The sequence below is a fragment of the Triturus cristatus genome, chromosome 6, assembly GCF_964204655.1.
Source record: "Triturus cristatus chromosome 6, aTriCri1.1, whole genome shotgun sequence".
Taxonomy (NCBI): domain Eukaryota; kingdom Metazoa; phylum Chordata; class Amphibia; order Caudata; family Salamandridae; genus Triturus; species Triturus cristatus.
Genome location: NC_140589.1, coordinates 973,654,698 through 973,673,880, shown reverse-complemented (window position 1 = coordinate 973,673,880; position 19,183 = coordinate 973,654,698). Strand labels below are relative to the sequence as shown.

Here is a 19,183-nt window from a genome sequence, read left to right as displayed (position 1 = left end):
CTCTTTACTCAATTACTTCATCTTTCAAACTTTTTCACCTCTAGCTGCAAGCTGAGCCAGTCAGTACACGTTGCCTCTGGGAATGGTTGCATTATGTGTCAAGCTTGTGCTGAGGATGGAATTAGGATCCAGGTTGGGCTAGCCATGGTTCCTTTTCTCACCGTCAACCTACTCCTTCATTAGATCTGCTTGACATTGCAGAGCTTTTGCTACCGCTTTCCTAAAAAGAAAAATTATGAATAGTGAACTTCAAAAATTAAATATCCCACCTCCTATTATTGGCTTTTTGGTGTATCATTCCACCTCCTACAAAATGCTTTCATTGCAATGCATACTAGAGCAATCTCAAAATACGATTGAATCGTCACTATTTGTACTATTTGTATTGCATTAAATCCTTTATGTTACACATTATTTCTAAACATTTACAAGAAGTTTTTTAACATTGTAGCCAAAAGAAGAACGCATCTTTTATAATTTATAGGAGGCACAATCAAAAATAAATCTATTAAGCCCATCAAAAGGCAGACCAATCATTACAAGAATAGACTCTGTCTGGTCCTATCTGGGAGAATGGCGAATCTCCAATTAAATTTAATTTAATTAAAGACAACAGAGGTTAACATTATGCAATAACCTTTATTGATGCCCCAAGCAGCCCTTTAAAGAACATAAAATACATCATAAACAAAATATTCAATTTAAAGAACTTTCAATATACCATATAACTCCATGTCACTAAGCATAGTCCTCTTTTAGACTGAAATGAAAATGAAAGGTATTCTGTGGCTTGACTGGAACATCTTCTTACTGCTAAAAGTTATCTGAAAAACAAGCTGACAAATGATGAAACCAAAATATTCATTCTATAGTAAATAATCGTTTACCTTTGTAAGGAAAAACATCAAGTTATTGATCTAATCAATAGCTGGGACTTAATCTTAATGAGCACTTTGGCTGGTCACCTCAGATTCACAAGTCCAAACTTAGACTAGAATATTATAGTGGCAGCCTTCTGAGAGCCTTGAAGTGGTGCAGCTTTCGTCCAATGACACCAGTAATGCAAATCTATGATTTGCAAGCTTTGAGGTCCCTTTATTATAGGGAGCTTGGGGGGCATGAAAATGTTAATGATTTGGGGCTGACAGAACATCGTTTCCTCCGCCTCATCACCAATCTTCTCCCTAGTACTCTCCCCAATTGTGTCAGTTCGTTTAGATCTTGGCATTTGTTCACTCACCCACAGAGTAAAACTTAAACATTTTATGTACTGGAGGGGGATCTGGTCCTCAGCTGATCTTTATCTTATCGGCTGGGCTTGGAAGAAGTTATGAAACTCCCCGGGCCACCAGGATTGCCTGGCTGGAATATATCAAGCTCTTACTTAAGGAGATTGGGTGCGGTAACATGTGGCTTATCCGAAAATGTCTAGTGGCATTTTCAATTCTACGCTCATGGAGCGATATCGGAGATATGTCAATGGTAGATTGTACAGTTCTGGGTGGATAGGCACACTCACCATTAGCTTTCTGGAATTTAAAGTCACTTATCATTTGGAAATGTACATGGACACAATTGAGCCTCCGGCTGCCAAGACACTCTACATTAAGTTCCAAGTTGGGACCTTGCCACTTCGATTATTCACTGTGAAGTGGTGGCACCTCCTTGCTGGTGCTGAACCTGACCTAAGTTTTCCGTTATACCCAGATGTCAAGGAAACTGTTGGCCTTGTCTTGTACTTTTTTCCTCAGTACTCCGCACATAGGAAAAAATGAATCCTGCTGTTGTGTCACAGTCTAGGCATTAGGGACTACAAAATTGCAACTATGGTATTAAGGGCAGACATAGCATAACCAATTGTCTTTGCTGTCTTCTGGTATTTGGCATATATGTGGAGACACAGACAGAAAAAGATTGCCCAGTTGTTGTCTGTTACTTAGCCCCTTTGATTTGTATGCGTTCAAGTTGCATTTTGCCGTTTTCCTATAATTTCTTAAGTACTTGCAATAGTAGATAATAAGTATAGGAGCTGCTGGATTAAATTTAACCTTGCATTTTAAAACTGTTATCGTGATCTTTTTACATACTGCTAATTTTAATTGTGGGCATTTTAATTATTTAATGTCAAGTTTTTTAAAATGTTCAATTATTGAATGCTTTTATAGTTTTAAGTTATTGTGTTTGCTTTTATGATAGTTGCCGAAAAGTACTTCAAACACAGAACTGTATGATAATTAAATTGGAGTGGTGGGTGCGATAGTGTTAGCCTCCGTTGTCTTTAATTGGAGAATTGCCATTTCATTACAAGACTGGAGGCTACCAGAATGCATGTTTAAACATTCCCAGCGCCACACCACTCACATGCTCCACTGGCTTATGATAAAAGCTTGCAAATGTGTTAGCACTTGACCAGTCTACCATTTTCAGAATGTCTGCAAGTGTACCACCTGTCCAAAACACTTTGCTGACCCTTGCACCCCTAGAAAAACAAGCCCCTGAACTTAAATGAATGAATTCCTGCTTCAGACATAACTGCTGTCACCCATCATGAAATAATAGCTGTTGAAACTGGCCAATAGGGTTAAACATTGGGAAATAATGGATGATCCTCACTATCTGGTCTAAATTCCAGAATTCTTTGTTCATAAAGGTTCATGCAACTCACTACACACGATTTCTTGCAGTCATTGAAAAAGGGCTCAAAGATGTTTTCAAACATGGTTGTGGTCCTCTTCCATATCTCAAAATGAAGTAAATCTGGGAAATACAACATATTACAAACATCTAATGCCTTAACATCTGAGACTCTTGTAAAAGATATTAGACAGAGCAAAGTTGCTAACTCCCATGATGTCTGTCTCCTAGAAAGATAGGAATTATCAGGCCAGGAGACAAACAGGTGAAAAGCAACATTGACATTCCATAAAGATTCATATCTAGCCCTAGGTGGACGCCCATGCTTTATTCCCTTCGTTAATCTGCAGATTAAAAGATCACTACCAATAGCAAAATCATTCACCAAGGAATGCCCTGCTGAAACATGTGATCTGTAACAGTTAACATCTCTATAAGTGAGGCCTGCATTTGACAACTCTGCGAGGAAATTCACTACTTCTACTGTGGGAGCCTCCACGGAATCCAAATTCCTCTCCAAGCACCAACTACACCACTTTCTCCATACTCCTGTGTATCTTTTCCTGGTACCTGGTGTCCATGACACATCCAATAGGGTCCTTACCTCTCCCGAAAGGCCAGAGTATCTACCAGATCTCCTGAAATCCTTGGGACAAGAAGGTTCAAGTTTTCTTCAAGCACTAAAGGATGCTCCTCTCTTTCCTACCCTTCTAAAAGGCCTGGACTCCCTGTTATCATATGGGGAGCTTCCATAATAGTTCCTTTACTCCAGGGAACCAGACTTGCGAGTTCCAAAACGGAGTTACCAGAACGATGTTGCATCGTTCCCTCCGAACATTTAATAACACCCTTTAGATCAGTGCAAATGGAGAGAATGCATAGTAATTCTCTCCATTCTAAGTCTGTAGCAAAGCAGCATCTGCCAATGCCTTGGGATCTGGCATCCAGCTGTAATACCGATCTACCTGAAATGTCAATCTGTTGGCAAACAGATCTATCTGAAAAGGACCACACAGGTTCTGAATCTTTTGGAAATACACTGGACTCAGCTACCAGTCACTGGTGTCCCTCAAAAATCTCGAGTTCCAGTCTGCTAGTCTTGTTCTGGTGACCCAGGATAAACTCTGCTTTCAAAAGAATTTTCTGATTCCAACAAAAAAAAAAATCCCTGGCTAGATCTGCAAGTTGTTTTGATCTTGGTTCGCCTATTCTATTTATATAGGATACTGCAGTAAAATTGCCCATTCAGATCTATACCATGCTGTTAGAATAGACCTGAAACTTATCAAAACCTACCAACATTTCCAAACAATTTCTGTGTAAGGATAGGTCTCCCTGGACCATTTCCCTCCAGTTTTTAACTCTCCTAATCTTGCACCCCAACCGAGGTTGCTTGCATTCGACTCTACAGTAAAGGAACATTCCCAAATATTGCCTCGCCGTTCAACCTGAACAGGTTGCTCAACCACCATTGAAGGACCTTTCGAGCCTCCTGGGACAGGGGCATTGTTCCTGCACAACACAGACCTTTCCTCAAACCCATGGGTTTCAGTCTCGGAAGAGCCCTGTAATGCAACGGCCCTGGGTAAATGGCCGGAATGGAGGATGACAAACTTCCTACCACTCTTACTAGACCTCTCAAAGTTACCACTTCCTGTGCAAGAACATAAGCTACCTCCCCCTTGATCTTTGACAATTTTGTCTGAGCAGGACAAACCTGTGTCAAATTGGTATCCGCCTGAAACCCCAGAAATTAAATTTTCTGTTTAGGAGTGATGATTGACTTATCCACATTGATAACATACCCTAAGGCTCCTAAGAGATCCATTGACATCTTCATGTGCTTCAGCAATTCCCCCTGATCCTGGGACATCAGTACCATGTCAATAGATTATTTAGTAAACGTACGCCCTTCTTTCTCATGAAAGCAACAACTGGCACAGACTTGAAGCACCAAGGGGCTGATGACAGACCGAAGGGAAGATAGGAAAACTGATACAAAATACCTCTCCAACTGAACCATAAATACTTCTGTGAATCTGGATCCATAGAAATGAATTGTAAAGTAGGCGTTTTTTCAGATCCAACGTCACAAGCCAGTATTTTTCTTGTATAATCCCTTCCATCTTGAAGTGCCTATAAACTAAAAACCTGTTCAGTCCTTCATTTACTACGGGTCTCCAGCCCTTGTCCTTCTTCTTCACTAGGAGGACAGTACTTAACAAAACTATTTTCTGAGTCTGTGACCTTGCAAATCGCCCCTTTGAGCAATATTTGTGCAACCTCCGTATCTACCAGTTTCATTTGTTCATGATCTAAGAACAAATCCTTTGGCTGACACGTTTGATAAGAAACCTGCAAAACTCTATTTTGATACCCTTCACAGTCTGAAACACCCAAGAATTCTTTGTTATGGCAGACCAATTTGGGGTGAAAAAACGTAACCTTCCCCCTACCTTTGTATGGGAAGAACCAATTGGAGGATTGAGGCTTACCTAGCTCTCCGGATCCCTGGAATCTGCCCTTGCTGCTGCGTGAGCAAGAGGCTTGTTCTCTTTGCGGGAAGAAACTCATGTTTGCACGAAAGCTCCTTCTGTATCCTCGCTGGTCTTGACAGTAATATTGGGGCCTTTGTAGCCCATGGCTGACAGCCAGGCTCCTCCTGACAGCCCTTCCAAAAATGCTATTATTGAAAATTTGTCTCATGTTAGTTTGGGCCTTAGTGAAGGCAGTGAAGTTAAGACGTATTTTCCCAGGGTTTTAATAAACCTTTCCGGAAAAGGAGGCCATAAGGGTTTCCTGGTGCTTCTGTGTTGCCTAGATCACCCAACTTTGGGTTGATCTTCGTCAGGGTAACCCTCCTTCTTTTGGCAATTAAACCAGCATTGGCATTGCCAAGCATGCATAAGACCAGCTGGCTCCAGCCTCGGAGGAGTTTCGCATCTATGGGCATGCCCTGAAAGGAGGCTTCTTCAGCCATATCCAAAATCCTGGCCGGTGAACCCAGAGTGTCTGATAACCTGCCTTGGCCCTGCTTAAGGCCTGTCCTAGGATATTTCCCAGACTTAAAAAGGAATGTCAAGTGTTCTGGGTCCAAATTAGGTGGTATTCCTCATTTATTTTCCAGGACTGGGACATTCAGCTGTCATCAGATTTCGCATCTCTATCAAGAGTCTTGCGGATCCAGAATTTAATCAAGGAGGTCATGTGGTCCATAGGCCACCAATCTGAGCCCCTTGTGTGCTTAATACGGGTAGGATTGACAATTTCCACACCTGAAGGAACTTTAAAAGACTTTAAACTTGAAGGGTGGTCTAAATCCTCATCAAGGAAATCAGTTTCCAATGTCTCGAGAGGATTGAAGACATATTCATCCACCTCGTCCCCTACCTCATTACCATATGAGTAATCATCATCAGTATCAACACTATAGTCTCTTGTGCCATAAAGGCCACTTGTTTTCTTCGTGCCACTGGGTACACCTATATCAATTGTGCCTTCATTTTCGCTCCTGATAATTGTGCCGCTATGGACACTAAGGAGTGCTCATGGTCTTTTGTAGTGCTCAGGCTGCCCCAAGAATACTCCTCACATGTGAGGTGTTTAGTTTTTTCTTACCTTCTCTCCCTTCCTAACTAATAAAGGGGTCTCTTCCTCTGAAAAAAGGTGAAACCCTTTTCCGCAGCCTCTTTTAGGGAAGATGTGTATTCTCTATCAAAGAACCTTTTTAAAGTATCCTCACTGAGGCGATGGTTAGGGGTCCCCTGGTTACCAGTCCTAGACATTACCACAAATTTCGTCATAATAGGATGAACAAAAGTGCTTTAATTTTCTATTAGCTATGCCCTTGTTATTATTTTCCTCCTTATTTTCATAAAATACCAAGCATTAACTAGCTGACACAAACGCTTTCTACCGTTTTGCCTCTGCAAGATGGGAATCATTGGCAGGAGCTTGCGTTGCTATGGGCACGCGGTGAGCGCGTCTAAAACAAAGGCCTTAACCCAAAGGAAGATGACCGTCATGATGCAGAGTCCTCTTTCCACATCACTGGGGACTCGGCCGAACCCAAAGGCTTTGGTAAGGTGGCTGGTGAATGGAGGCAGAGGTGCTCCTCCCAGAATATGAAAGAGCACCTCTGATGCCTTCCTAGTGCACGCTGTTTCTGAAATGCAGGAGTGCGTCTTCAGGCCTGAGAGCCTTAGCCCGTTTGTCTTTTAAAAGACGGGCTGCTTCAAGAAAACTACTGGTATGCCGCAGGGAGTGCCCTGGGCCTCTAGAACATAGGAAGTTATAGAGGCTCACCGAATTGGCCAGCCCCTCAGAATCACAGGGCGCAATATTCGGTTAAAGAAACACTTACGGAAGATAAGAAAACCCAACCATAAATTGGAAGGGTGAGAAAGACATTGACAATGACTTACCTGAGTAAGTTGGGATGTGTCCAACCTGCAAATGTTAAAATTAGATTAAAAAACATTATACGTAAAAGTATTAACAATGCCATAGTACTTAAGTGTGCAAGAGCAGTGAATGAAAGTGGACTATGCTCGGTGACGTCGAGTTATATTGTTATATTTCATATCAGTACCCTAATAAAGGTCTAGGGAACATCGTACACTTTCCCTACATCAGCTCCCGTTATTTCATATGAATGAGCCTTATAAGGACATAACTCCAAATAAGGACAGAATGCCTTATATGGACATTACGCCTTATAAGGACTGCAGCCTTTTATGGACTAAACCTTTCACCTAGTTCCATGTCGAAGGTGGATTTTTCCCAATCGATATTGCTAAGACGTCATCCTTAGCACATATGAATAATTGATGAGTACACTCTCCAGGAGGTATACTTCACCTCTCCCATCGACGCACAAGGTTTAATCCCCAAGCGTCATCATCATACTGAACAATGGGTAACACACGCACATAGACTGTATAAATACAGCAACTCTTGCTATCAGAAGGCAGGAGGGAACCAAGACTTCAAGACCGACACACTGACCAGAGACGCTGCAGCTCCGGCATGCCATAGCTTCAGCTGACAGTGGTATGATGATCCCTTGCGGGGTGTCCAGCTCAAGTCCAGGATGAAGTCCCACACTCTCACGATTTAGGTATTGGGGTTTGACTCCATACTAGTGGGATTCTTGGCTCATAGGCTCTTAGGCTCTGTAGCACCTACTCACATGCTAGGTACACTTAGGTACATCTAGTTAGGCATCTTAGGAGTACGTACTTTATTTTTATAAATGCATTTCATATTAATGTATATGTTCGTGACTATTGCAAAATGGTAGAACAATACTATTCCTTTTTATTCACTGTACTGCTGGTTCTATATCTCTGCTACTGGGTTACCGTTGTAACAGCGCACTTATTCTACATGACAAGAACTAAGATACAATAAATTCTTATTGTAAAAACGCTCAACTGTTTCTTCTCTGTATCTCTCTGAGAGCAAAACAAGCAAGCACGAGTGACTGGGTGAAAAGTAGTATATTGTTTCCACGAGTCTGTGATTATTGTGTTCTGAGGTTGCAAAAACGAATCTCTCCGATAACAGGAGATTCTAGTAGCACTACGAGCTAGCTAATGCGAAAAAAGGCTAACATATTCGGTGGGGGTGTACAGAGTCAGTCTGCCACCAGGCCCACAGTTTATGTTATCCGCAAATGCATAGGTCCTGCATAAAGGGTACTATTGGAATTACACTACAATATACTATTTTGAAAGTTCTTAAAATAGATTATTTTTTATGATGGATTTTATGTTCTTTAAAGGGATGCATGTTGGGCCAGCAATAAAAGGTTATTGCATTATGCTAGCCTCCAGTCTTGTAATGAAATTTTGAGATGGCGAACTATAACCATTCATCAAGAATTTACCCACTTACCTCAGAAACATGAAGGACATCCTCAAAAAACGTAAGAACATTGACTGGCAAACTGACTTCGTCCTTGGTATCATAGATGTAGTCAGCCTATATACATCAATAACGCACCATGATGATCTAGAGGCTGTAAGAAGTCCTTGGCAATGAGAACAGTACACTTCCAGGAAAGAAATATGATGATCATGGAAATGCTCAAATTCTGCCTGAAAAACAACTTCTTTACATTTAACGGTGACATCCATTTGCGGCAACAGGGGACCACGATGGAGGCCCAATTCGCTCCACCATACGCCTGCCACCCTGTGGGAGAGGTAGAAAAACACTGGCTATGTACTGCTAAAATATAAGGATCTCAGTAACAACATTGTCTTCTGGGGCACATACAGAGATAATATCTTACTAATCTGGCAAGGACCATCGATTCAACTGAAACACTTCATCAACAGCCTTTCTCCAAACAAATGGGCAATTCTAATGACTTACACAATCTCCAAGAAATAAATAGATTTTTGGACTGAACACTATATATAGAAATTATAAACTACAAACAAAAATCCACTGAAAACCAACTGTGGCATACTCAATCCTTCACGCCACAGCTGCCACCCCATAACACTCTCGCCAACATTTCAAAAGGGTGAATATAGATGGGCCAGAAGAAGCTGCAGCAAAGAAGAGGATTACCAGGTTAAATCAATGGAAAACCCACAACGACTCAGCCAAAGAGGATACGAGCACACAACTCTCGTAAAAACACAAAATATAATAGCATCAGTCAATCAATCAAATGCACTTTATTCGGTTTCTGCATTAAACTATAAAGGTATTCTAAATCCGTACATAGTATTGAATATAATATACAAATTATTTATGTGAAGATCACATAAATAACAAATCAAGCTTTAAAATCTCATACAATACATAAACAATATGTTCTAAGATGCATATACAGAAAAGCATTAACCCCTTCAGTGCCCATGACGAGCTGGACTCGTCATGGGCCGCGGTGGCGCTGTGCCCATGACGAGTCCAGCTCGTCATAGACCCCGCCCGCTAATGCAACGGCCGGCACTGGGCGGGGAAAGGGGCGGGCACTGAAGGGGTTAAAGCAGAGAAACGGAAACAAAAATAAGCACAAAAACCTTAACTAAGCTGGATATGTCACCAAAATGCCTAATGAAGCACTATACCTTCTTTTAGAAGCCACTGTCAGTTAGTCACAACAGGCTGTAAGCCTCACAGCTGATTTAAAAAAATTAAGAACAAAAAAGGACAGTTTCACTAGACAACAATTGTAGGTAAATAAAAGCTCGTCGCACCCTCTTAAACTCCAGTCTTTTTTAAATAGGGATAATAAAAGTTTTCCGGGGGGTCACTTAATACTTGAAGCATGTCCTGTGGAGACTTCCCGTCGCAGCCACAGGACTCTAAAATCTGACCTAATCTGGCATATTATATAATACAGTAACAGCTACCAATCCGTTCTCAAAATCCTAAATAAACATTGGATATTACTCACCAGCAACCCATTGATACAGGCAGTCATTAAATCCTTCCCACAATTCAGCTTCAAAAGGGCACCCAACTTGCCCATCCTTCTAGCACGAGACAAAAATAAATGGGAAGTTTCTTAAATTAACTGAAGGGAATTTACACATGTAAGAACCGCTCCATATGCAAACTGTGACTAACCAAAACCCAGAAACTTACAATAAATGGCATTCAACACAGAATCTAGGATGTTATCACTTGTGAGAGCACCTATGTGATCTACAACATAACCTGCCCATGCAACAAAAGCTACATCTGTAGTACAATCAGACCGCTAAAGCAGAGGATATAAGAACACTCTTGCAGTTAGATAAGACCGACCTAAAATTACCCTGCGCCTCGTACACGAGAGGTTGAGAGTGTTCTGACTCTCAACCTCTCATGTACAAGGCGCAGCCAGATTCCTTCGGCCGGATATGGTGCAATGAACTTTAATACTGCGTGTTGGATCTCTCTTATTAGGAGAGCATTTTAACCCCCAGGGAGGGGTGGCATTTCCATAAGATTCTCACAGGGAACGGACCGGGATGAAAGTATAACCGGACACAAGATTTAAGAAAAATTTGAAAACTGTAACAGTCCCGCTGAAGTCACAGGTGTATCCCGAACAGCAACGAAACATGTGTTGGCTCTGTGGCTAAGAATAAAAGAATTGGATCCTAAGAAAAAATGAAAGATCGAAGAGTTATTTGTGATTTCCCTTGAATATTGTTATAGGGATGTTAGATTGTCTGTACTGTAGAATTGCGAGTGCTTGGGATAGAGGCTTTTTGCTCAGACATGCCTGGACACACCTACATAGGCAACATATACTGCTCACTTTCTAACTATGGTGGTGGACTTTGACGACCTCATGCCCATCAATTGGCATATAGGTTTTTGGATTTGAATTGATGGATTGTGATGGATTGTCCAAATATAAAAACAATATTTTAATTAAATCCATGCTTTCTTTAACTTTGCATCCTTGAAAAAGCCCAAGGTAATACAGCCCCACAGGGGGTGAAACATGTGTCGGATGTTTACAATATACCAATAGTATGAAGTGCTTTCAAGTTTGGGACTTCTTTATAAAGGTGCATGAAGATAAACATACAATGGAATTTACGATCAAAAAGGAAAAATGAAAGAATAAAACTATACAACTATTCATGTGTGTTTCTCTTTAATTCAGTGGGTTCGACACAGTCATTCCTCTCTGTCAAGAAAAAATGTATGAACATTTAGTGCCCTAACAAATGGAAACAATCTATCTCCCTTGCCTTCTCGATGTAGCTAATATATAGGAAACCAGCTAAACATGTGACATGCATATCAAACATTGGTAAAGCACTTTAAAGTGCCACCCCATGCAAACACTAACACATTAAATCCAGACCTGATGCATCTGCCTGTGCTTCTTTTATTTTCCTTAACCGCATCACAGATCGGTTAAGGAAACGTATTTCTCATCCCTGTACACAAGGTAGTAGCCAGATAAAGGACCTGTTTGCAACAGTTTTTCACTTCACCCATCCTTCCTTGCACTTCCTTCCTTTCATATTTCCTTCCTTCCATGCACCATTCATTACTTTCATTCTCACATCGTTTGCTCTCACTTGCCACTCTTTCTCCCACGTCCATGGTTTGCTGCTCTCTTTGGCTTCTTTGTTCTTTGTTAGTATCATTTCTTTCTCTCTCCTTTACTGAACTTGGTCCACTTGGCAAGACTTAACCTCTACCTGTTAGCCCTGCTCTTCTCTTAGAGTCTGTAATGAGCGGTTGTGTGCACGCCTGCAGACTGAAGAGGCCAATGAAGAACTAACCACCTTTTGATGGTTACTCCACTTAAGCTGCTAGAGTGGGGGTTCATGACTCCACTGCCTGAAAACATTCAGATCTGTCCACAGGCAACTCAAGTCCTTCTCGTAGTTCTGTTCTTCCTGTTCCGTAGATGCTTGGCCTAACCGGGTCTGGTGGCTTAGTGGACTAATGCATCCACTCTAGGGGTCTGTGTTCGACCTCATGGTCCCATGTTCAAATCCCGGCGGGTCCACTCAGCCTTTCATCCATATGAGGTCGATAAAATGAGTACCATTGAGTGGGTAACAATAAACATCTGTTATTCAGCGTCTTGAGACCCTAGCTTGGGTGATATTTGCGCTTTACAAATACACGTTACGTTATGTTATACCATGGTCTTTATAGTAGTCCATTCATTGTGCTACTAAGAGGTTATTTTACCAGGCAAACCATATCAAAAGGAAAGTCTTGTACCCTACTCTGTATTTCCTCATCACAATTCTTTATTCCCAACCATCTGCATTAGTTTAAAAACTAGGCCTGGGCGAAAATTTCGTTCCGTTCGCGGAAATTGCGATAATTTGACATTTTCGCGTTCCGCGGAAAGCGCGAAAATGTCAAAATTTCCGCATTCTGCAGCTTAGCGATAATTTGGTTTTTGCTCGCGCTGTAAAACAATACATTCTCGCGCGCGCGATCGCCTTACCTGAATCTCTGCGTTCGCCGACAAGTTTTCTTGATCCGGTCGCGTTCTCCATGAGATGTTGTATTGTTTTTAGCCATTTGCGCTGTCTCGCGTCAGTTCGCGCCCGCAGTGACGTCATGCGTCGCGTGATCACGTCTTTCTTCTCGCGATCATGCACCGCGAGACAACTGAAAACAAGAAGGCCGCGCCCGCGAGCAACCACATGGGTAAGTTGGCGAGCCGCAACCATGCAGAAAATCTCGCGACCATGCGGGGAAAAAAACTTTCGCATCTTCGCGATATTTCCGCGTGTTTGCGATAATTTTTAACATTTTCGCGATAATTTGCGAAAGTGGATTTCGCAAATTCCGCCCACCCCTATTAAAAACCCAACATACTGGAAAAAATCATTCAGGGTGCTTGATTTGGATGCTTGTATCATCATAACACAACTATTGGTGTACCCGCTTATGCACTCACTATTTTGCCCATATCCTGTTCATAAGTTCCATACGCCATCCTCGCCCACAGCATCCCGATCGTCTCTCAGCTGTGTCCTGATTTTAGAGCAGAAACACGTTCATTATTATCTGACACTGTCGGGAGCATGTTTTTAAAAAAAAATCCACAGAAACAGTTGGTTTCATAAGTGAAAAAAAAAGGCCTTTCATTTAGATTAAAATATTTGGGTAATAACTGATAATGCTATAAAATAGTTTCTTTTAAAATTAAATCTTTATTGTCTAAGAGGTATGGTGGTTATGGTCGTTTGCAAAGGTGATTTATATAAAAAGACATCTGTATTTTTTGTGTCAATGAAACCTGTCTCTTCAACTCCTTCTACGGTCTTTAATGTTGGCAGCTCTGCTTATCTTATTGTTTGCCGATGATGGCTCTCCTGCAAATAGTGTTCCTTCCTTCTGCATGAGGAGTAAATTAGCAAGGGCAGGCTCCGATGGGCGTATACCAAGTCAATCCATCAGAGTTTATTAATCTCTACCTTGAACTACCTTATGATTGCTCAGAGGCACGTGCCTGGCAGCCAAGCCAGTTACAGATCTGCATGGTTTAGAAGCTTTCCGGTAGACACCTGGAACAAGTATTGGCACTCATCCAGTCGTGGACAGCAGTCAAGGTGCCCAGCTCGTTTGTTCAAAAACTGATGTCATCATTTTGAGGCAAAAGGCAGAGTAACACTAACTTTCCTTTAATTACCTGAACTCTTACATCTTAGCTCCCAGAAAACTAAGATAGTTAAAAATTCTAGGCAATGTGCTTTTCTGAACCGTGGAACGCTTTCCTTGGAGATACGGCATCCATCTAAAGCAGTGGTCTTCACATTTTTTAATGCCCCCCCCCTCCCCCCAGTATAAATAAATCTCACTGGGGCCCCTCAGAAAATGTCATAATTATTCTATTAATTTTGCAATGTTTAAATATGACAATTTGTTTCCAACATTACAGTTATGTTAAACCTTTTAAACATGCAACCAAATACATGATTGCCAAACATACTATTCTGGTTGTCTTGGCCTTACTAACTTGTAGAAGTATCCATAGTATAATTTTCCAAAAGGGGTTGGAGAGGTTTTAAATAATATTTAAAGTCCCTTCCCTTTTGACACACATAGCCAGATATAAATGTCACTAATGGCCCATCACAGAGTGGCTTAATGCCGATCATTTGTTTTCAACCTAAAGCAAAGCACTGCCCCCCCAGTTTGAAGACCCCTGATCTAAAGTCTGGTTCTAGTACGAACTCTCGCAAGTTCCATTCTCGCGTGTTTTGCTGCATTGAACACCTCTTCTCTAATGATTGCATCGTGACGGTTTATGACTTCAATGCGCACATACTCCTGTCCCTCTCCTTATTGATGATTCTATTATGAATATCAACTTTGACTTTGATGAGGAAATAACATGAGGAAGGGTGATGGGTGTGTGAAGTGTACTCCCTCCGTTTTCTAACTGGGGGGGGGGGGGGGGGGGATGAGGAGCCCTGGACCCGCAGAGTACGCGGGAGCAAGCGACACTCTGTCTGTTACCATTGAAATGCTTTAGATATATCTACTACACGATCGCATAGTGAAGTACATACACCGGTGCTGCCGAAAAACGTGGCGGGTTTTAGCTTTGCAAAAATATTGCTTCCTTTAATGATCATTAAACTGTACATTGGTGTGTGGGTGAACTGATATTATTATTTTAATTATTTTGTATATTTATATGGGACAACTCCATCCCCTAGAAGTTTCAGCATGGTTTAGGTAGCGAAACAAAGTAACCACAACATCAATACATTTTACTCCAATGAATGAGCCACCATATGTATTTATTTTATTTATACATTTAGTAGCCATAGCATTAGGAACAGAAACTTTGTACAAGAGATACAGCAGTGGTACGTAGTAAGAGGGGGCGGGGTGAGGTGATTAATATGTGGATCAGCAGGTGTTTGTGTGTGGACGTGAACTGTGAGGACAGACAACTTGGGTGTACGTCTTTCTTAAGACTCCCGTCATTCATACATATTTACTGCATTTGAAGATGTGGGTAGACCTTGATTGCTTAAGTCCTGTGAGTAGTAGCAAATAACATTTTAATACTTTTTTAACTATGTGAGAGAGTGGCTTGTTTGAATGATTAGTTGTCGGGAGTTCCAGTTTAGAGGCCCTAACAGGTGATAGGACTGAAACATGTATGCAGCACTGGGAAGCCTGGATAAGACTTGGTGAGCATGACTCGCAGATACTCGGTTCAGGGTAGGACATAGGCCCCTAATTTAGTATATTACCCTATTTCAGTGGTGAGCCACTCAATTTGTGGGCAATAGGATGAGGCTTGAGCATTCCTGGGTAGACTACACAAAGTTTTAGTGTCCCAGTTTAAGACCTTGACCAGTGGTGCAAAGAAATATTGGGGAAAGTCAATCTCAACAGTCAAGTTCCTAATAACCAGTGAATACTGTTATGTTGAGTGCTTAGATAGTAACATCAATTACAATATAATATGCAGTTCTTGTAAGCAAGGATAACACTAAAACATGACAGTTAAAACATATGATATATGCTACTGAGCAGTCGATTATTGATTCTGATTCTTTAGTAATATAAGTAGGGAGATTCTTTGTTTGAGTAATATTTGATTTCAGGTAATTAAGGAAAATTCTATTCACTTAGAAAGACGTATTGAAGATCCTGGTTTGTGGCTGAGGGCGCCAAAAGTCAGGGATTTTGTGGTGGTGGGTTTTTGGTAATTAGAGAGATTGTTGCAGATTAGGAAGGAAAATGCTGGACCCCTGAGTTGGGGGAGTTCAACCTGAGGGGTTGCTGCATCATGGTGGAAGTGAGACAGTTAGGTAAAGGTAGGTAGGAAATTAGAAGATGTGGGTGTCTTTTGCATAGAAACGGTCTGAGAACCCATATTTGGAAATTATGTCTCCAAATGAGGTGGTGTAGAGATGAAACATTCTGGAACGGTATTCGTTCTTTTTGCTAAGAACAGAGCTGCGACTGATGGTTCCATTATAGTCGTTCCAATTAGAGTATTATGACTAGAAGTGATGGTCTAAGGAGCCCTGTTTGGCCTCCCACTCTCGCCTTGATATTTGATCAGTTGCCACATGCTGCTCCTTTCCCTACATTGAGCTCAGCGCCTGCCTTCCTTTCTCCCTTACATGTGGCCTATTCTTACTAAGCACTGCTACAGTTCTCTTACGGTGCTCAGTTCCTGTCTCTCTTCTCTACTGGTGGCTCAAGCAGGGATTGTTGTAACACCAGCTGGTGGTACTGTGCAGATGGTGTTGGGTGTCTCTCTTGTTTTGTCTCTCTCTCTCATATGCTCTTTCTCTCTTTTCCATCGCTGTACATTTACTGTTCTCTGCTCATGAGGGAAGATCTCACTGCTGCTGCACGTGTGTACCTGTTCTGTGAGTAATGCAGCCTTGCATTACTCTCACCGCTACCTGTCACGTACCTGCATTTTATTGTAGGAACCAAATATTGTGTATTGGTGAAGCTCAGTAAATATAGTTCCAGTATACGAAACTTATTGACATTGTCAATGTTTGTGTAGCCCAAGATTTGGGGTGGGGATTGATTTTTCCAGTGATATCTTGTGTTTAGGGCTAAATTGTCTCCTTAATTATGCTTGAGTCCTTTTTTTCTCCAAATACTGCGTAAGGAAGACTGATGAACTGAGGCAAAATAAGAAAGCGAACTGCACTTTAGTGCAGAGAGATAATGTTGTTCTGTTGGGCTGAGTGGATTTACATTTACCACTCGGGTACTCGCATTAGCACACAACTCGATCCTAGAGAGGTAAAATAGATGTAGGAGTCTTTACCTACTATAAATCCCATTCGTTCATCCATTCATGCATAACCAATGAGATTATACAATACCTCATAAGAAAAATAATGTATTGTGAATTAACTTTGCAGCAAATCCGACATAAGTGACCTTTCGGTTGTTTGTATGCAGGTGCAGCTGGGACAGACCGAGATCAAATGCCCAATAACAGAGTGCACTGAACATCTGGAAGAGACCACCATCCTCTACTACCTACCGCATGATGACATCATCAAGTACAAGTACTTCCTGGAGCTCAGCCGCTCAGACTCGGGTACCAAGCCATGTCCGCAATGTAAGCACTTTACCACGTTGAAGAGGAAGGGCCACATTCCAACCCCTGCCAAAGTGGAGAACAAATTCAAGGTAAGCATGTCTTCTAACCTGAGAAAATTTAGGCCTGTGAGAGTATGGCATTAAATCAGCTTTCTGCCTTTGTAGGGGTCAAATATAGTGTTTGCATTCAGTGGTTTCTTTTTCAGACCTGTTCAAAAGCCGACAGTGTGATGGGATGGAAAAGGCCTCTGCATAGTTAGATGTGTACTCCTGCCCTGAGTGCAAAACTGTACTGTTGTATGGGTCCCTAATGCAAATATTTTGTCATAGACCAAGAAGGATCATAGATGTTCACCAAGGCATAGGCCTGGCTCACAAATTTCGGTCGTGTTGGATCAGGAGGGGTGTCCAAAGCATTACACTTATAGTGGTGGTAGGCTACTGACTTCACCAGGAGTCAAGCCGGACGAGTGCAGTAGTAGCAGCATACAGTGCGGTGATCAGTAGTAGCGAACAGTTTTTTTTTTCCCTTCATCACTGGAGTGAGGGCTACAGGCTCATTCACCCTTTTAAAACTTCAGCTGCTTTGTGCTTAACTCATTCTTGGCCTACATTAATTAGTTTTAGAGTGTTGTGCAGTGCAGGAGCAGTGAATCTGCGCTGGATGAATGTGTATCTGGAAAAGGTACTGTACAGGGATAGAGCAGAGCTGTGTAGTATATGTGTGGTTAGTGTATGTATGCCTGCTGGGAATACATTACATAAGAGATGTAGTGCTGTGCAGTGCATTTACAATGAAAGTATGTGCTGGGTTTTTGTGTGTTTATGTTGCGTAATGTACAGTACATGAAGGACAAAGTGTTTATAGTGTGCACTGGGTGAGTATCTGTGCAGATAGAGTGTGTTTATAAACAGCACACCCGATACCTCAAGGTGCTTGCCACATGGTGCAGGTATTAACCCCGGCCCACAACTGGAGGCCGTGGAGGAATTAGGGTCCTGTTAGTCGATTTCCGACAGGCTTTCAATGTCAGAAAGGCCGACATGGAAAGCCTGTCGGAAACCAACAACGTTACCCCGTTGGTGGAAACACTGTCCTTTACGGATTACTTTCGGGCCTCCGACTGGCCGACGGTCTCCTTGAGCTCATCGGAATCCACCCAGAATGACCGGTCAGTTTCAGTTCTGTCCGAATACATTGTTATTAGGTGGCTGGAATTGAAACCGGAGATGTCGGTCGGAAAGCGTCCGACCTGCGACCGGAGGCTTTCCGACCGACATCCTAATAGGCACCTAAGTGTGCTATGAAGTACACTGAGTGCAGAGTTGCCTACAAGGTTACATTAATGGAAGACTCGGAGTTCCGTTTTTAGAAGCCCACTACTCCCTGATGAAGTCATGAAGAGTAGAGGAAGCCCCCAGTAATGCTATTTAAATGAACAGCCATGAATTAACCGAATACACAAGTATATCAATTAATTGACTATATAGTTCTAATGCTCAAATCATGATTGAATAGCATTACACAAATGCCTGCAAATTCAAAATATGTACATAACTCCTATTATAATGATTGTGTTGTCTTGTTGAAGTAGTGATTGGGTGCGATGAATGTATGAGGACATGAATGATGGGATGTATGTGCAATTAGATTGTTGATGTTTATACACACATAATGGTACCAATATGACAGTGACAATTATAATGAACAAAATAAGTTTTTTATGTCTTTTAAATCATTAATAAAATATTTGTTTAACACTTCTTACCCAACGCTTGTTGTGTTATGAGCTTTTGACATTAATTAACATACTAGAAGTAGCTCTTTTTTAAAACGATTTTAAGTTGCCTTAGGTTCTTTCACACTTAAGTTATTGTCCCTGCCTTAGGAACTCGGAACATAGCAGGGGGTCCCCTTTCTTTACATGACGTTCACAGCTCAACCTCAAGCACTGTTTACTTAAATGGATCAAGTATAATTTCATCACAGTAGAAATCTGTCAACAAA

At 41.6% G+C, this 19,183-nt stretch overlaps 1 protein-coding gene across 1 annotated transcript in view; it reads left to right on the top strand.

The window, feature by feature from the left end:
• Positions 1–19,183, top strand: part of RNF217 (ring finger protein 217) — a 411,233-nt gene that overhangs the window by 217,786 nt on the left and 174,264 nt on the right. The window contains exon 2 of the mRNA XM_085611693.1: positions 17,032–17,265. Coding sequence (XP_085467819.1) covers positions 17,032–17,265 — 234 coding nt within the window. The remainder of the gene's footprint in view (positions 1–17,031; positions 17,266–19,183) is intronic.